The 17,364-nt window shown below is 44.3% G+C and overlaps 1 protein-coding gene across 2 annotated transcripts in view; it reads right to left on the bottom strand.

Moving 5' to 3' along the window:
• The window catches only part of NIBAN2 (niban apoptosis regulator 2), a 111,296-nt gene that overhangs the window by 19,337 nt on the left and 74,595 nt on the right, over nucleotides 1-17,364 (bottom strand). The window contains exons 5-6 of one of the 2 annotated variants that reach the window (XM_043989521.1): nucleotides 15,474-15,644; nucleotides 225-340 (exon numbers count right to left, since the gene is read on the bottom strand). In XM_043989521.1, coding sequence (XP_043845456.1) covers nucleotides 225-340; nucleotides 15,474-15,644 — 287 coding nt within the window. The remainder of the gene's footprint in view (nucleotides 1-224; nucleotides 341-15,473; nucleotides 15,645-17,364) is intronic. The other variant, XM_043989522.1, reaches the window with a different exon arrangement.

The following is a 17,364-nucleotide window of genomic DNA, read 5'->3' as shown; positions in this document are numbered from 1 at the left end:
ATAACCGTGCCCTCTATGCCTTAATAACAAGATTAGACAGCACAAGCACAAATCCCTGGTTCACTCCACTGGAGACCCGTCATGCTGATAGCAAGCCATATGATTATTTTTTGCTCCTCCCATTTCTCCTACTTTGAAATCCACACTACATCTCTTCCTAGCTGATGCAAATCCAAAAATAGCCTCAAGTCCCACCTACCCCCAATGTCTCTCTTGGGCCTTACCTGCACCTCATTTCCACAGAGCATCTCCCAAGTACCATACTGCTCCTTTGACTGACGGTACATGCGGATGGCATCAGTGAATGCTGGGCCCTCTACCTTGGAATCTTCAGGAATGCCTGTCCAAAAGAGAGAGAAAAAGAGGGAAAGAGAGAGGGAGAGGGAGAGGGAGAAGGAGAAGGAGGGAGGAAGAGAGGGGGAGGGGGGGAGAGAGAGAGAAAGAAAGAAAGAGAGAGAGAGAGAGAGAGAGAGAGAGAGAGAGAGAGAGAGAAATTAACTCAGAATAGCAGAGAAGCATTTCTCAGGGTCCACTCTATATAGGCTGAGAGGTCTTAGAAGACACAGGGAGATTGAGAGAGTTGGTCTAGGCTCATCCTGGATTCTGGTCTGAGTCAGTGGAAGAACGAGCCTAGGGTCAGGAGTCCTGTCTTGTAGCGCCACTTCTTATTTCCCTAGTTCTGTTAATGGTGTCCACCCTACTCCAGCCACTGGCCATAGAGCCTCAAGTTGTCTTGAATTCCTCCCCTTCTCTCTGTCCCACCACATCCAGTTAGTCACCCGGTCCTATCAGTTCCCCAGTCTCTCATGTCTGTTTTCTACTTTCCACCCTGGTCCTACACCTCATTAGCTTTCACTAAAATAGCCTCCTAACTGGCATCTCTACCTCAGGTTTCTCCTGCCTCCAGCCCATCCTGCCAAGTGTATCTTCTTCAAATATCAATTGGGTCATGCACCTCCCCTGCTCTAACATCTTCAGGGGCTCCCCACTGTCTATGGGGAAAAATCTGAATGCTAACTTGCATTCAAGGCCCTCTACAAACTGGTTCTGACTTACTTTCCCCAAACTTTCTACTTGCCATCCAACCTTCCACTCCAGAATGTGCCAGCTTCAAAAGGCCCCTTGGTTCATGCCATCTCCCCCTACTTCAGATGTTTCCCAGACCCCGCATCTTTTCTTCATGAAATCCTAGCCATCCTTACATGAAGACTCCTTGATCTCCTCTCTGACTAGCTCATGCTGAGCCTCCTTCTCCTTTCACCTCGAGCTAGAACGTTAATCGTCTCATGTGTCTGTTGCTTGTACCAATGAATCGATGAGCATTTATCAAGGGCCTGCTTAGTACCAGGCACTGTCCCAGGTACTGTGGGACACCCCATATGCCAAAGGAGCAGGGAAGATGCAGAGGGAGAGGGGTGGTCTTTGAGGCTCGACCTGGATTCTCATCTGCACGTCACTGTCCTTCATGCCCAGCTTGCCCTCCCCTTCTCCAGCTCTGCCTTTTGAATTCTGTGCTTTAAAGACCAATTCAAGAGCCAGGTTCCCCAGGCAGTCTTCCCTGATCTCAACAAATTCCACCAAGTGAGTCATGATCTTTCCTTCCTTAGGGCTCAGATAGCACCTTGCTCATTCTGCTCCAACATTAATACGCTATTGACTAATACGGAAATAGGTTTGACGTGATTGCACATATATAGCCTATTTAAATTCATACCTTTTTAGGGAGGGAGGGAAGTTTGGCACTCAATTTGTAAAAATGAACGTTAAAAATTGTCTTTATGTGAAATTGAAAAAAATACTATTTACAAAATTAATATGATATTATTTTGTCCGTACCTATGATTCCATCAGTGTAGGGAGCTCCTGGTAAAGAAGCCCCCTTTCTACCAAGACAAATCTGTAGCTTACAGTTTTAGGAAGTTGCCTGGGGTCACACAGCTTGTATGTGTCACAAGTGGGACTTGAACCCAGGTAGTCCTGGTTTGAATACTGGCTCCTTATCCACTATGCTATACTGTATTACAGGTGGTTTTTGGGTGGTTGTTATTAGTGTATACACTGGTATTATAGTTATCTTGCACATGTCATATCCCCCCAAAAATTGGAAACTCCATGAGGGTAGGGACGATGTCTTACATATGTGCCCCAGCAGATCAAATGATGGACCTGGAGTCAGGAAAACCTGAGTTCAAATCTAGCCTCTGACACTTAACTAGCTATGTGACCCTGGCCATACCACTTAACCTCTATCTGCCGCAGTTCCCTCATCTGTAAAATGGACGTAACAATAGCATTGTTGTGAGGATAAAGTGAAGACATATTTGTAAAGTGCTTTGCAAAGCTTGGGATGCTATCTGAATGCTAGCTATTCTTCTCTAAAGCTTTTATCTCCCTGGTGCCTAGTACGGTGCAGAGCTTGCACAGGGGTATTGGAAGTAGTCATGGAAAAGAGGAGACAGACATGAAAGATTGCAAAAGAACTGATATTCTTGGTGACTAACTGGATATGACAGGAAGAAGAGGGAGGAGGAGTGCAACACAGTGTGAGGTTCTCAGCCTGAGTGCCTGGGAGCAGCACGGTACCCTTAGCAGAACTAGGGAAGTGCAAGACACATAGTAGGTACCTAATAAATGCCTGATGAACTGTACAGTGATAACTGTGAAAATGCCAAGGGCAGGGGAGGGACCTCATGTTGTTCATTGGGGGCTCCCTACAGAACCCACATGGCATCGAGTGGTGAAGACATCCTCTCTCCTTCCCTGTCCACAAAGAGAATGTGGAGCCGCCAGTGGTGAGCCTATTGCCCAACAGGGTTGTCCTGTTTAACAACCTTCCCTTTCCCACCATGAACGGGATCTCTGGGCTGAAGTCTAGGAAACCCAAGAGTACAGGAAAGGCAGGAAGTTGCCAAACCCAACCGAGGGGAGAGAGTGGTTAAAGAGAAAAACCAAATAAGGCTGTGGCTGAGTCATCACCAACACATGGTCTAGAAAGCCACATGCAAAAGGGGAAACATGCATTGTGTTACAGAAACCTCAACTGTGATTACTGCCAAGTGATTCAACACCCTCCCACCCCCACTACCACCCCCCTGCTCAAAAAGACCCCTGAGCTCTGCAGGCTTCCATTCCCTGCTCCCACCACCTCCACTCCCCAAAGGGTCCTCTCTATCTGTTCCTCCCCCGACCTTCCCATCCCCCATGGAAACAGAACAGCAGCAGGAGGCTGCCTGACTGAGCCCAGCTGTGCTGGCAGGGAACTGTGGGAACCATCAGCTAGAGAAGGTTCAAGAGTGGGCGAGCTGGCATCCCCGGACAGGCAGCAGAGTCCCAGATGCCCCAGGCCCTTGGCCAGGCACAGCAGAGGGGTGCAGGGCAGGGATGGGAGAAGCCACTGATGGGGGTGGGAGGGAGGGGGGTGCTGGAAAGGCCCCCTGTCCCTACCTTATTATTCTGCCCTATGACTCCTGCTGGTGGAAGGGAGAGAAGCAAGTGAGCTGGGTGGTGTGATAAAAACAACAATAACAATCATACTAGCAGCAATAAGCAAAATGATGTGCACGCACTATCTAGTTTGACAGACAGACCTGGGGTTCTTGGTTCACCAGATTCTAGATAAACAGAGGTGTGGGGGAGACCCCATCCCATCCCCCTTCTCCCCAAAGTTTGCTTCAGGTTCAGTCAGGGTGCTAGGTGTCTTCCCCTTTCTCTTCTCCAAGGATAACCTGCCTCTGATCACTGGGAAGGAGCGAGGGAAGCAGTTCTCAGCACAGCCCCAGCCTCTCAGAATCTGGCTGAACAGCAGGCAGAACGCTTGTCTCCTACCGAGGAGATCTGGGCTCAGTTCCCAGTCAATGCAACTGCATTAAGGAAAGCAGCAAGGTAGGGGATACACAATATTGAATCAATGCAGTCAAAAGATTGGGGTCCTGGCTCCACCATTAACTGGTTTTGTGGCCTTGGACAAGACTCCTGAGCCTCAGTTTTTCCATGTATAAAAGCAAAGGAGCTGGACTAAGCGATCCCTAAGAACCCTTCCACCTTTAACATACCATGTCCTACGCCCCCCCCCACTTTTCCTAAGGCTGAAGTAGCACAGAACCTGTGGGCTGAGACTCCCCTAAAGGCCATAACTTAGTGTGGGTAAAAATCAAAGCCCCAGGGGCAGCTAGGTGGCACAGTGGATAGAGCACCGGCCCTAGAATCAGGAGTATCTGAGTTCAAATCCAGCCTCAGACACTTAACACTTACTACTGTGTGACCCTGGGCAAGTCACTTAACCCCAATTGTCTCACTAAAATAAATAAATCAAGTAATTAAATTAAATTAAAAAAAAATCAAAGCCCTAAGTCTGAGGGTGGAAAGGACGGGCACTCAGTTAAAGCCCATCAGATTTTAACTAGTACAATGAAATGCGGCCTGCATACTTTGGGGGTGTTATTTTCCATGTGAACCTGCGATTTTATCAGTGTGGAGAAGTCCTGTGAAGGTATTCCCTCTATCAATGCAGATCTGCAACTATTCTGTAACTTAATCGTCCTAGAGTTACCTGGGCACCAAGAGGTTAAATGACTTGCCCAGCGTCACACAACCAATCTCAGCATGTGAAAGAGGCAGGAAATAAACCCAGGTCTTCCTGACTCTTGGGCAAGCTTCCTGTCCCCTAGAAGTCATGCAGCTTCTCATTGGCATGCCATTCAAATCCATACATTTAAATTCTGTGCTTAAAAAGCTCAGGCTCCAAATAGGATAAAAACAAACAAATCAGAGTAAAACATGCATCGGTGCATTCAATACCTGGAGCCAGTGAAGGAAGGGGCTCCTAGGCTGCTCCCCAAATGAAGAAGAGTCCTGGGGACAAGGGATGTCAAGGGCACCACGTAGCCTCCCCAGTTTCCCTGGAGCTTATAAAGAAATAAGGTGGTGGTTTTGCGGCTGCTTGGTTCTTACCTCCCTTGTGCCCCTAGGGACAGCCAGGGGGTTGTCCTCCTTACCCTTCCCAGATTTGTCTCATTCCTGTCCCGCTGGCAGAAGGAAGAGAAAACACACACATCATCCTTCTTTATGGCTCCACAACTATACTACATTCCTCTTCTGAGCCTCTGTTCAGGCCTCTGTTTCCCTTATGTGAGAAGTAGAGTGAATGACCCTCTCCATCTTATTTATATTTTAAGTTTTATTAATGTCCTTTGTTTTTTATATCATATACATTTCCCAACATAGACTGTTCTACACAAACCCCCACTAAACCACATCTGTTTTTTCCCTTTAATATTCTATTTTCCCCAATTACTTGTAAAAACAACTAACATTTGTTTTTTTAAAATTTTGAGTTCCAAATTCTCTCTTCTTTCCTCCCCTCCTCTCCTCATTGAGAAGGTAAGTAATTTGATAAAGGTTATACATGTGCAGTCAATGTAAAACATATTTCATGTTAGTCATTGAACTGCACTTGTAACAAAGAAAAAGTTAAGGGGCAGTTAGATGGCACAGTGGATAAAGCACTGGCCCTGGATTCAGGAGTACCTGAGTTCTAATCCAGCCTCAGACACTTGACACTTACTAGCTAGCTGTGTGACTCTGGGCAAGTCACTTAACCCCCATTGCCCCGCAAAAACGAAAACGAAAACAAAAACAAAAAAACCCAAAAACAACAAAAAAAAAGAAAAATCAATTGAGGAAATGTTCATATCTAACAGGGTTGCAAGGGAATAAAGGAATTGAAGGGAAGAGAAGATGGAGAGAGAGATTTAATGCTGAGTTATGTTGTTGGTGTATTCTCTCTAGCTGGGAGCTCAGAGCTAAAGAGAACAAAGAGAGTGAGAATGAGAGCATGAGAGAGACTTGAGATTAAGAGAGAAAGAGAAACAGAGAGAATACATAGGTGTGTGTGTGTGTGTGTGTGTGTGTGTGTGTGTACACACGTGTATCTGAAGTGGAATGCAAACCGGCCTGATAGCTTCTCTTTTACTCAACTATTTCCCCATTCCTTTCCTTTTAGGGATAGCCCACACTTCCAGACCAGGGGTTCTTAACCTGGGGATCTCAAAGAAGCCCTCCTACAAGGGATCCATGGATCGATTTCAGGGTAGGGGAAGGTCTGTGAACTTGGATGGGAAAAATCTTATCCTTTATTTAGATAAGATTCATTTCCTTTGCAATCCTATTTGTTTTATTTTATGCATTTAAAAACATGACTCCAAGGAGTCAAAGGGCTTCATGACACAAAAAAAGAACCCCTGCTCTAGAACCTCCTGCCACCGTCAAGAGTTGAAGCTATGGGTTCTGTCAATACAGCCTCATTAATATTACCTCAAGCTCAGAATGTTCTATGTCCAAGTTGGTTTCAGAAACACTGATTCGTTTTACCCTGTCATCTAATAGAAGAGGAAACCACGGGCCAAAACAGCAAAGCTTGCTTCTCTGAGGTCACCCGGTTAATGAGAACCAGGACTAGTATTAATAATAATAAAATAGTCATTTATGTTGGCTATTTCCCTACAATAACCCCATGAGGCTGGTAGTGGGAGAATCTATCATCCCTATATTATAGATGAAAGGGAGGTAAGAGAACATAGTGGCTACAGAATTAACCTTGGAGTCAGGAAGACCTGGGTTCATCTACCAGCTCTGCCACATACTACATACTAGCTAGAGTAAGTATAGACAGTAAGCGAGTCATTTAACCTCTCAGAGTTGTAAAGATTCTCCTGAGTCACTAAGTGTCAGAGAAGTTGCCAAACTGCATTGATAGCTGGAGTATTCCACACTAGGAGTTCACTGTGTCAGTAAAATCATAGCTTCAGATCTTGCCCTCATTCCCAAGGTCCCCTTCCTTCCCTTGGGGAAAAAAAATTATGGATGAGGACAGTAGAGGTCATAAGATGTTCATGATGGAATATTACTCTGCTCTAAGAAATGATGAGTTCAATGATTTTAGAAAAGCACGGAGGGGCAGCTAGATGGCACAGTGGATAGAGCACCGGCCCAGGATTCAGGAGAACCTGAGTTCAAATCTGACCTCAGACACTTGACACTTACTAGCTGTGTGACCCTGGGCAAGTCACTTAACCCCAATTGCCTCACAATTAAAAAAAAAAAAAGCATGGAGAAACCTCCAAGGAATAATGAAGATCGAAATGAGCAAAACCATAACAGCAGTATTGTTCCCCCCTACCCCTGCCCAGGGCAAAGGGGGTTAAGTGACTTGTCCAGGGCCACACAGCTAGTAAGTGTCTGAGGCTGGGTTTGAACTCAGGTCCTCCTGAATCCAAGGCTTGTGCCTTATCCACTGCGCCACCTAGCTGCATAGCAGTATTGTTTTAAGAACTTGGAGCCACCAAGTCATTCTGACTATTCTAAATACCCAAATTTACCACAAAGATCCTATGAAGAATAAGTTTCTTGAATACAGAAAAAAGAACTGACACACACACACATATACATATACATACATATATGTACACTGTATACACACACATACAGATTTACGTCTAATGGTAGCCATCGCAAAGTTGCGGGGAGGAGAGTATGGGAAAAAAAATTGCATTATAACTGGCTGATATATTCGAAAGGAATAGCAAGTTGTACATAGTGAATTTGCAATCCTCTTTTTCTATCCCACTTTGCTATGGAAATGCTTGTTTTATCTCAAGTTCAGAATAAAATACATAAATATATAATTTTTTTTTTTTTTGGTGAGGCAACTGGGGTTAAGTGACTTGTCCAGAGTCACACAGCTAGTAAGTGTTAAGTGTCTGAGGCCGTATTTGAACTCAGGTCCTCTTGAATCCAGGGCTGGTGCTCTATCCACTGCGCTGCCTAGCTGCCCCTTATAAAAATTTTTAAAAAGAATTTGGGAAAAAGAAATGGTACTCTTCTAGTAAGTGGTAGAGTGGGAAAATAACCCAGCTTTCCCCAATACTATTTGTTCTCTGTCCTCTCTAGACCAGTCCCTTCCAGCTCGAGATTTCTGATGCTATGACTCCTGGGCCATGCTGTTTTAGCGTTATCCCTTGGCCTAAAGCAGAAACAATCCTTTTCCTCATACCTGGGCTTTCCCTGCTTTCGCTACCTTTCTTGCCTTTGGCTGCTAGAGTGCCCATGGCCCAAACCCCCAGGACAGCTGTTTAGACAGCTTGCACAGGGAAAGGCTGCTGCTGCTGCCACCGGGGCCTGCTAAGCTGGGTCTCTGAGCTCTCGCCTCTCTGCTTGGAACTGGTAGACTCCAATGAGAGCAAATTAAAGGTTCTAGAACAACACAGCATCTGTCTGAGACTCCCAAGAACATCCCCAAAAGAGAACTTCTCACAGTCTTCAAATTGGAGGAAAGATAGGGCATCAATTTTAGCAGAAACTTTCACTGGGCATCTGAGAGATTTAAACAGGTAAGTGAAAATAATAAAAAATTATTTACTGAATACCTACTATGCTCTCAGCCCTGGGAGAAAATCCCCCAACACAATACCTTCTATATGTATAGTGATTTACAATGTTTATTTATTTTTTTGTGTGGGGCAATGAGGGTTAAGTGACTTGCCCAGGGTCACACAGCTAGTATCAAGTGTCTGAGGTCAAATTTGAATTCAGGTCCTCCTGAATCCAGGGCCAGTGCTTTATCCACTGCACCACCTAGCTGCCCCTGCAATTTACAATGTAACAAAATGCATTTCACATACATTATCCCACCTGACTCTCACAATCATCCTGTACTATGATGTAGGTTTACAGATGAAGAAATTTAAAGGTCTGTCAAATGACTTGTCCAACGTCACACAGATAGTAAATGGAAGAAGTAGGGCCAGAACTCTGGTTTTCTAACGCCTGGCCTAGGGCTCTTTCCCCAGCAGCCTTTGTCATACAAATACAAGTTGCTTTGTAGAAAGAGAGAAAGTTCACTGGTCAGCTTGGGTTTTCTTGGTATCATTGATATCACAATCAACTCAATGAGCTCTTCTGATGAAGAGGGAATAATGGCATCATTTGTCTATAAGTGAAGATAATCCAAAATTATTTCTATTGAGTTTGGGGGTAAATTCTGATTTCTTCTCAGTAGATTTATTTTCCCATTTAGGTTTTGCCTAAGTGAGAAAGCAGAATAGTATAATGAAGAGACCTAGAGTGAGAGACCTGAGTTCAAATTCCAGCTCCAAAACTTCTTAGTTACATGATATTAGACAAATCACTTAACCTCTCACAGTCATATCTGTAAAATGGGCGTAATGCAATGTTTTATAATGCTCACCTCACAAGGTTGTTGTGAGGAAAGCATTTTGTAGACTTTGAAGCATCGATATAGTTTCATTGTCAATAGTTCATAACATAGTTTTCCTGTTTCTCTCTTTTGACAATGTGAATTTTAATTCTTGTTTTGTCTGGTAGCATGATTTTGATTCCTGCTTTTGGGGGGATCACTTAATGCAAAGTAAAATTTGTTCTAGCTTATCCTGTCTATCTTTTAGATATGTTTCTGGTACACAGCTAATTCTTTTTTTTTTTTTATTCATTCATTCTCCCACTCTTTTACTTTATTGGATGGTTTAATCCATTCATGTTTAAGGTTATGATGGTCAGGTTTGTGGGTTTTTTTGTTTTCTGTTTTTTTTGGATGAGGCAATTGGGGTTAAGTGACTTGCCCAGGGTCACACAGCTAGTAAGTGTTAAGTGTCTGAGGCCAGATTTGAACTCAGGTACTCCTGACTCCAGGGCCGGTGCTCTATCCTCTGCGCCACCTAGCTGCCCCTCTGTTTTCATTTTTATTCCCTTGCTCTTTTTTTTTTTTTAAATTAGAAATTTGTCCTTGTGATTAGTTTTGCTTATGTTTCTTTGACCCTAGTCTACTTCTAGAGGCTGTCTCCTCTCCTTTATCTCTTCCTTCCTTCCTTCTCTCAATTTCCCTTACTTCTTCCCTCTTCTTTCTTCTTTCCTCACTCAAGCAAGTGTGGGGTCCAAAAATTTTTCCTCTCCTCTTATGGTTCATCATAAATAGCATTCTTTTGCTGAACCCTTTTCAAAGAACTTTTTCTTTGCTCTGTCCCCTTTCATTACTTCTCTTCTAGTCTACTATGAATTCGATTTTCTGCTTTACAGCCTCTTCCTTTACTTGTTCCTTCTTTATTCCTTGGGGCCCTCAATGAGGTTAAGGCTTCTGAAGTTTAAGATTTTAACTTCTTTATCACACTTCTAAGTTACTGTATTTATAGATCTCCTTTACTTCATAATTTCTGGTGTGCCCCACTCTAAGAAATATCAATTCACGAAGAAAGCAATGTTAAATGGAAGCAGAGTCATGTGGAAGTCACTCTGTGTCCCAAGACCTAGTACTACCTCTTGCCCTTACTGTGATCATGCCCAGTTCTAAAGGCCAGGTTGTCCTATTTCTGGAGGTATGACCATACCTCCCTCCAAACTGCCACCTTACCCTAGGTATTGGCTACCACTCAAGGCTCACTCCTACATCTCCTTTCTTTGGGTAGGTTTGGAGTAATAGAATTTGAAAGAACCTTGGCAGCTATCTGGACCATCCATGCTTTCAAAAATCCTCACTATTATAGTCCTAACATGTAGTCATTCAGCCTTTATCTGAATGCCCATAGTTGTCTTTTTTAATATTCATTTAAAATTTTTCAGTCCCAAATTCTCTCCCTCCTTCCAACCCCTTCCCCATCCATGGAGAAAGTAAGCAACATGATACCAATTATACACGTGAAGTCATGCAAAGCATTGCCATAATAATCAAGTTGCCCCAAAATGCAAGAAAAATAAATTAAGTGGGAAAAGTTAGGCTTCAATATGCACTCAGAACTCATCGATTCTCTCTCTGGAGGTGAATAGCATTTTTCATCATTGGACCTTTGTAGCAGGAATGTATTAAATAGCTCTTGCATTAAAGATCCATATCACTGATGACTAGGATACCTCTTTTTGGGTTGCATCTTGAGTTCATTTGCTATTTGGAATACCGTACTCCATTTCTTCCTTTGATTTCTTGTGACTGAGGAGTAACCTCGGGATATTTTAACGGGCAACCCTTCATATTTAAAAGTCTTTTTTTCCTGAATGTCTTTACAATTTGTTGTTATTGAAAATGTGAAGTCCACATATCTTAGAGTTTCAAGCATAGTTGCTTTTTGTCCTGGTAGCCATCTAAGAATTCTATTTATCAGTGCTTTGTTGTCAACAGTCAACAGTTCTGGACAGTTTTCTTATATTATTTCTTATTTTAATTTTAATTTAATTTAATTTTTGGTTGGGCAATGAGGGTTAAGTGACTTGCCCAAGGTCACATAGCTAGTAAGTGTCAAGTGTCTGAGGCTGGATTTGAACTCAGGTCCTCCTGACCCCAGGGCTGGTGCTCTATCCACTGTGCCACCTAGCTGTCCCCTCTTATATTATTTCTTGCAGTATGATATTCAGGGTTTTTAATCTGTCATGTTCTTCTGGGAAAGATATGGTCCTCATGTTATCATTGTATATATCCTGTCTTCAAGCTCAATAACTTTGGCTTGTATAGAATGCATGTGTTTATTTGTTCAACATGATTGTCTTTTGCTTCTCTTCTGCTTCTCTGTTTCTGTGCTCTAAATCTGTCACTTTCTCCTTCAGAGTTTCTATTTCCTTGGAAAGAAAATCTGTCAAGTCTTCTAAGTTCTGCAGAACTCTAATTTCTGACCTAATTTCATTTCTAGTATCTTCTAACAATTTTATTTTTCTTTTGATCCATTCTGAAGTTTCTTGGTTTTTTATAATCTTTGGAGAGTCTGCAGAAATCTTTTTGATCAGGGAATTTTGGTCCATTTTCCTTCATAGTATAATAGTTGTTAGTGTTCTGGCCAGAGTTTTACTCATTCTTCTTCCTGTGTTCATGAGCCTTTCCAGTTGGCTTATCTACTTTTTTTTTTGGTGAGGCAACTGGGGTTAAGTAACTTGCCCAGGGTCACACAGTTAGTAAGTATTTAGTGCCTGAGGCCGGATTTGAACTCAGGTCCTCCTGACTCCAGGTCCAGTGCTCTATCCACTGTGCCACCTAGCCGCTCCGGCTTATCTACTTTTAAGCTAGGTTTTTACTTGGCCTGAAAGATTCAAAGTCCAAAAAACAAGTCATTGTATCCTGTTTCACTCCTTATTTTTTGGTCTTCCACCTTCCACAGTTGCACAGGTTCTGAAAAGCTACATCCTGAAGCAGGAGGAGATGAGGTTCCTTGTACTGCCTATGTCTACCATGTAGAGTGGCTTGGGGCTGGAGTGGGATGTTCTTATTTCATGAGGTTTTTTGTGTTTTGTTTTTGCTTTACCTTGTGAGATATTTCTGTCTCTTATCTTGAGGCTTCAACTTTAGCATAATTTATTTTTCTGAGGTTTTTGGGTTGCCAAAGTTTGTGGAAAACAACCATTCTTCCACTATCCCAATCATATAGCCAGAGTTGTAGATGTAAGTGCTATACGAACATGAGATCACTGTCATCATTATAGGTTACCATTAACATGTTTGCATTCCTTGAGAGTCCGGAAGAAAGGTAAAATATACCAGATACCTGTTGAAGGGCAGGAAAGAAACCAACCCAGGATGAGAAATCTGCTCTAGACATGTTTTGAACAGGAAATTCTTCCTGAATGTTGACTATAGAACTCCTGATACTATTTTACTTGGGTGACAAATAGTCCCAGGAGCCTTCACCAGTTCAGTGGGACGATTCTATTCTCATGCCCATATTACCACAACTGAGGGCAGACAGGGTATAAATTTATAGTTCTCCTGGTTCTGTTTACTTCACTATACATCTGTCCATTTATGTCTTTCCAGGCCTTTCTGAAATCATATGGTTCATCATTTCTTATAGCACAATAATATTCCATCACCATCATATACTACAGCTTGTTTAGCCATTCCCCAATTGATGGGCATTCCTTTGATTTTTTTTTTTTTGCAGGGCAATGGGGGGTTAAGTGACCTGCCCAGGGTCACACAGCTAGTAAGTGTCAAGTGTCTGAGACCGGATTTGAACTCAGGTACTCCTGAATCCAGGGCCAGTGCTTTATCCACTGCGCCACCTAGCTGCCCCTCATTCCTTTGATTTTCAATTCTCAGCCACCAAAAAAAAGAGCTACTATAAAATATTTTTGTACAAATAGGTCTGTTTCTCTTTTTTGGGATGTTTTGGGTCTATCAATTTCTAGAAGGAGAAACTGAGGTTTCAAGAGAGGAAGCTTCGGGGGCAGCTAGGTGGTGTAGTGGATAGAGCACTGGCCTTGGAGTCAGGAGGACTTGGGTTCACTCGGCCTCAAACACTTGACACCTACTAGCTGTGTGACCCTGAGAAAGTCATTTAACCTCCATTGCCCCGCCAAAAAAAACAAACAAACCAAAAAACCCAAAACCAAAAACAAAAAGAGAGGAAGCTTCAAGCAGTGGAAAGTAGGCAAGTGAAATCGAGATAATATGATCCAAATCTACTACTCTACACTATACCTCTGAGCAAATCTGTGTCAGAACAGTGAGTCAGCAGCCCTGCCTTGGTTCCCAGTCTTAGGTCAAGCTCCTGAACTGGGAACGGCCTCGAAGGTATCTCTGCACAGATTTTCCAGATTTTCCAAATTTTTAGTTAATTACAGTTCCATCTCTAACTTTCACCCCATTTGGGAACCTGGATAATTGCTTCCTAAATTCCCCAGCATAAAAACATAGCAGATCGATGGGGACCCATGCATATGTGGGAAGGGAGAGAAGGTACAACAATTCCACCTGCGTCACAGTTCAGATCTTGGCCCCAGCCTCCTGAACTTGTCCTCACAGATTATGGGAGCCTCAGACCCAACCTTTAATACAGTAGGTTGTCCATCCTCGCTAGGCCCTACCTTTCCCAACATCCTCATTATTCAATGCTAGGCTCTGTGGTACCCAGACCACTAGTAAAGGGCTGGAGGTTCTCTGTCTGCCGGGTCTGTTTTTCCCCATAGCTCTCTGGATTTGAGGGCACAGCTGCTTTCAGTGGTTTGAAACATCTCCTAAGACTCTGATAACTCCTGTTGTACAGATGATGATGGTGAAGCACAGAAAGGTTACCCTCTTTACCTACTATCACACGGCCTAGAGAGCAGTGGCCTTGAGAACAGCTCATCTCCAGCCTGCTTGGCCTCAGTGCTGTTCTACAACTGTTCTTCTCAAGGCCCTGAAACCTTTAACTCAGTTCAGAGCTAGAGAAAGAGGGAAAGAGTATGGGGTATACACCTAACATGAGGCAGCCAGAGCCCCAGGAGGCCACTGGAGAGTGGCATCTGAAACGTGGCACTCCCGGCCCCAGCCCCTCTTCCTTCTCCTCCCATGCTCCACTAGCCCCCAGGGGAACAGCTGAACAGGCTGCCTTTTGTGAGGTGGGCAATGTGCCCAGCTCAAGGTGGCAGAAGCAATTCAGATGTGATTGATGACCTGCTTCTCACCAAGGAGCCCTTTAAATCCTCCCACCACCCCCCTGCTCCCAAATTCCAGCCCAGCCTGCACTCAAGAAGTAGCTTTTGAACTGGCCGAAAGATTAGGGAGGATGGGGTGGGGTGATATGTAAATGCCCAGAGTCCAGGGCCTTGTGCCAGGACCCAACCCTGTTAGGTCTCTGTTCCCAACCTGCAGAGACATGCAAGGTATAACCGGTGCCGGGGCATGCCATGACAGGAGGGGGAAGGGGAAGGGAAAGCAGGGAGATCATCACTGTGCCTCTGAAGCAACAGAGATATGAGCTCATCTCTAACTCTCAGCCTCCCCTAAGCCAATGGATTGAAGACCGAGCCTTCTCCCAGGTTTTCAGATTTAAGTTTACCCCAGGAAGACCCTCCCAGAACCCAAGGACAATTTATCCAGGACACTAGGCCACCAGGTAGAAGGTCCCAGAGCTCAGGCCACTATTGGGCTCTCTGCACCAGGAAGGAGGCTGTGATCCTATAGGTTACTGGGAATATGACTAGAATCACAGAATACTGGCACCAGAAGGGAGCTCACAAACCATCTGTCATTTCACATCTGATAAAATAGAGACCAAGAAGGGTAAGGTGACTCATCTAAGGTCATACAATAAGTTTAGAACAGAGTTGGGAGTAGAGCTTGGGTTCCTTGGATCCCTTGACTTCCTGATACATCATACTATCTTAAACTGAGGACCAGAAAAGTGAAATAATTTCAGATTACACAGATTTTCAGTGACAGGGATGGGTCACCCTGAATCCTAGTCTTCTGGCTCCTTGTGGCCCCAGTATCCCTATGCCCTCTGAAGGTGCTTGACTCAGGACCAACAGTCTAGGGGATAATATGCATTTACTTTTCCAAATCTGAGGAATTTCATGGAATCGTATTCTAAGAGGAAAAGAAGCTTTCTACTCCATCCCACAAAGGTCTCATTTCCTTCCATTTCCCCCTTCTAGAGTACTTCTCTGGGACCCTTCCTCCTGCTGGGACCCTGGCTCCTCCTCGGGCAGCCCACACTCACCATTGTTGCAGTGCCGGACACAGTCCTGGAACACGGCCAGCCACTTCTCCTGCTCAGGCTCAGTCATCACACAAAAGTAATAGTGTCGAGAATATGGATGCCAGAGGATCAGGGGGTACTGGGTAGGGCACTTCAGAATTGGAGCAGCACCAGATTTGGGGGCCGGTCCTGCTGATGAGAAACAAAATCATGATAGTATCACGTTACATTCCTGTAGGGATTCTATCTCTATCACATCATATTTTATCTTAACAACCGTTTGAGGTACAAAGGAAGGCAAATATTATTCTCCCCCTTCAATAGAGGAGAAACCTGGAGCAAGTCACTGGTACTTAATCACAGATCTGGAGCAAGAAGAGACTTTGGAGCTTGTCTCTTCTAACCTTCTCTCTCTCTTTTTTTGGGGGGTGAGGCAATGGGGGTTAAGTGACTTGCCCAGGGTCACACAGCTAGTAAGTGTCAAGTGTCTGAGAACGGATTTGAAATCAGGTTCTCCTGAATCCAGGACCAGTGCTTTATCCACTGTGCCACCTAGCTGCCTCTTCTAACCTTCTCATTTTGCAGATGAGGAAATGGACCAGAGGCTGTGACTTGCCCAAGCTCACAAAGACAGTAAGGGGTACATCCAGGATTCTGATTCAGCGCCTGGGACTCTAAGATCAGCCCTCTTTCCACTGTACTTTAGGTCTAAGATCATTGCCACTTGGTCAAGGTGGGACTAGAAAACCAACGCATTTTTCTCCACTCCAGGGGCACCAGGTTTTTGATTTTCCTTCAAGGTCCTGGCAGGTCAGGTGCACCCATCCTCCCAGTGCCAATGAGATTCATCTGGATTCACCTATCATTCTCAGCTTACCAACAGTAAGTGGGGAAGGTGGGATTCAAAACCAGGTCCTGTGCCTCCTGATCCAGCTCTCTTTCCACTCCTGAGGGCTGAGTCCCCTAAAAGCCAGGTCTTCATAGGCTGCCACATGCTAGACTAAGACCTTTTCATCCCCTCAGACTCCCATGGAAATAGCATTCCTCTCCCTCAGAAGGCCAGCAGAGGGGGGACCTTTGAATCCTCTGGTGTTTGTTTAGACACAACAGACCTGGGGCAGATTACACAGACTTCAGGCTGATCACAGACACACTGCAGCTGTCCCTTCTGGAGGGAGGTATTATACCTAAGAGACCAGAGACTTTGCTCCTGAGAACAGATCACAGTGGCCCCCTCTTATTTCCCAGGGAGAGGGGGAGAATGATCCTTTAAGTGGTACACTATCTTTTTTGAGGGGGGTGTTTTTTTTAAGGGAATAGGGTAAAGGGGGTAGATAAGGATGAGTTGGGGTCAGGGACAGGAAGGGGTAATAAAAGAAGAAAACAAGAAGATAAGGGAGAGCCAGCCTGTGGGTACTGGCTGGGAGACAGGACTCCTGGGTTCTAATCCTAGCTTTGAGACTAACTAGCAGCAATTCTTCACCTCTTTAAGTCCCCATTTCCTCAGATTTTTGTTTTTGTTTTTGCGAGGCAATGAGGGTTAAGTGACTTGCCCAAGGTCACACAGCTAGTAAGTGTCAAGTGTCTGAGGCTGGATTTGAACTCAGGACCTCCTGAATCCAGGGCCGGTGCTTTATCCACTGCGCCACCTAGCTGCCCTGATTTCCTCAGCTTTAATAAAAATGTTGAAGTAGATGATTTTGAAGATTCCTTCCAGTTCTAACATTCTATAAGATGATTCAAGGGGAGCTAGGAGGTACACTGGATAGAGCACCAGCCTGGAGTTAGGAAGATTTGCCTTCCTCAATTCAAATCTGGCCTCAGACACTTAATAGTTATGTGACCTTAGGCAAGTCACTAAGCTCTGTTTGCCTCAGTTTTATTATTTGTCAAATGAACTGGAGAAGGAAAT

This window comes from Dromiciops gliroides, chromosome 2 (assembly GCF_019393635.1).
Source record: "Dromiciops gliroides isolate mDroGli1 chromosome 2, mDroGli1.pri, whole genome shotgun sequence".
NCBI lineage: Eukaryota > Metazoa > Chordata > Mammalia > Microbiotheria > Microbiotheriidae > Dromiciops > Dromiciops gliroides.
Note: the sequence above shows the minus strand (reverse complement) of the source record. Positions and strands in the feature narration are given on the sequence as shown.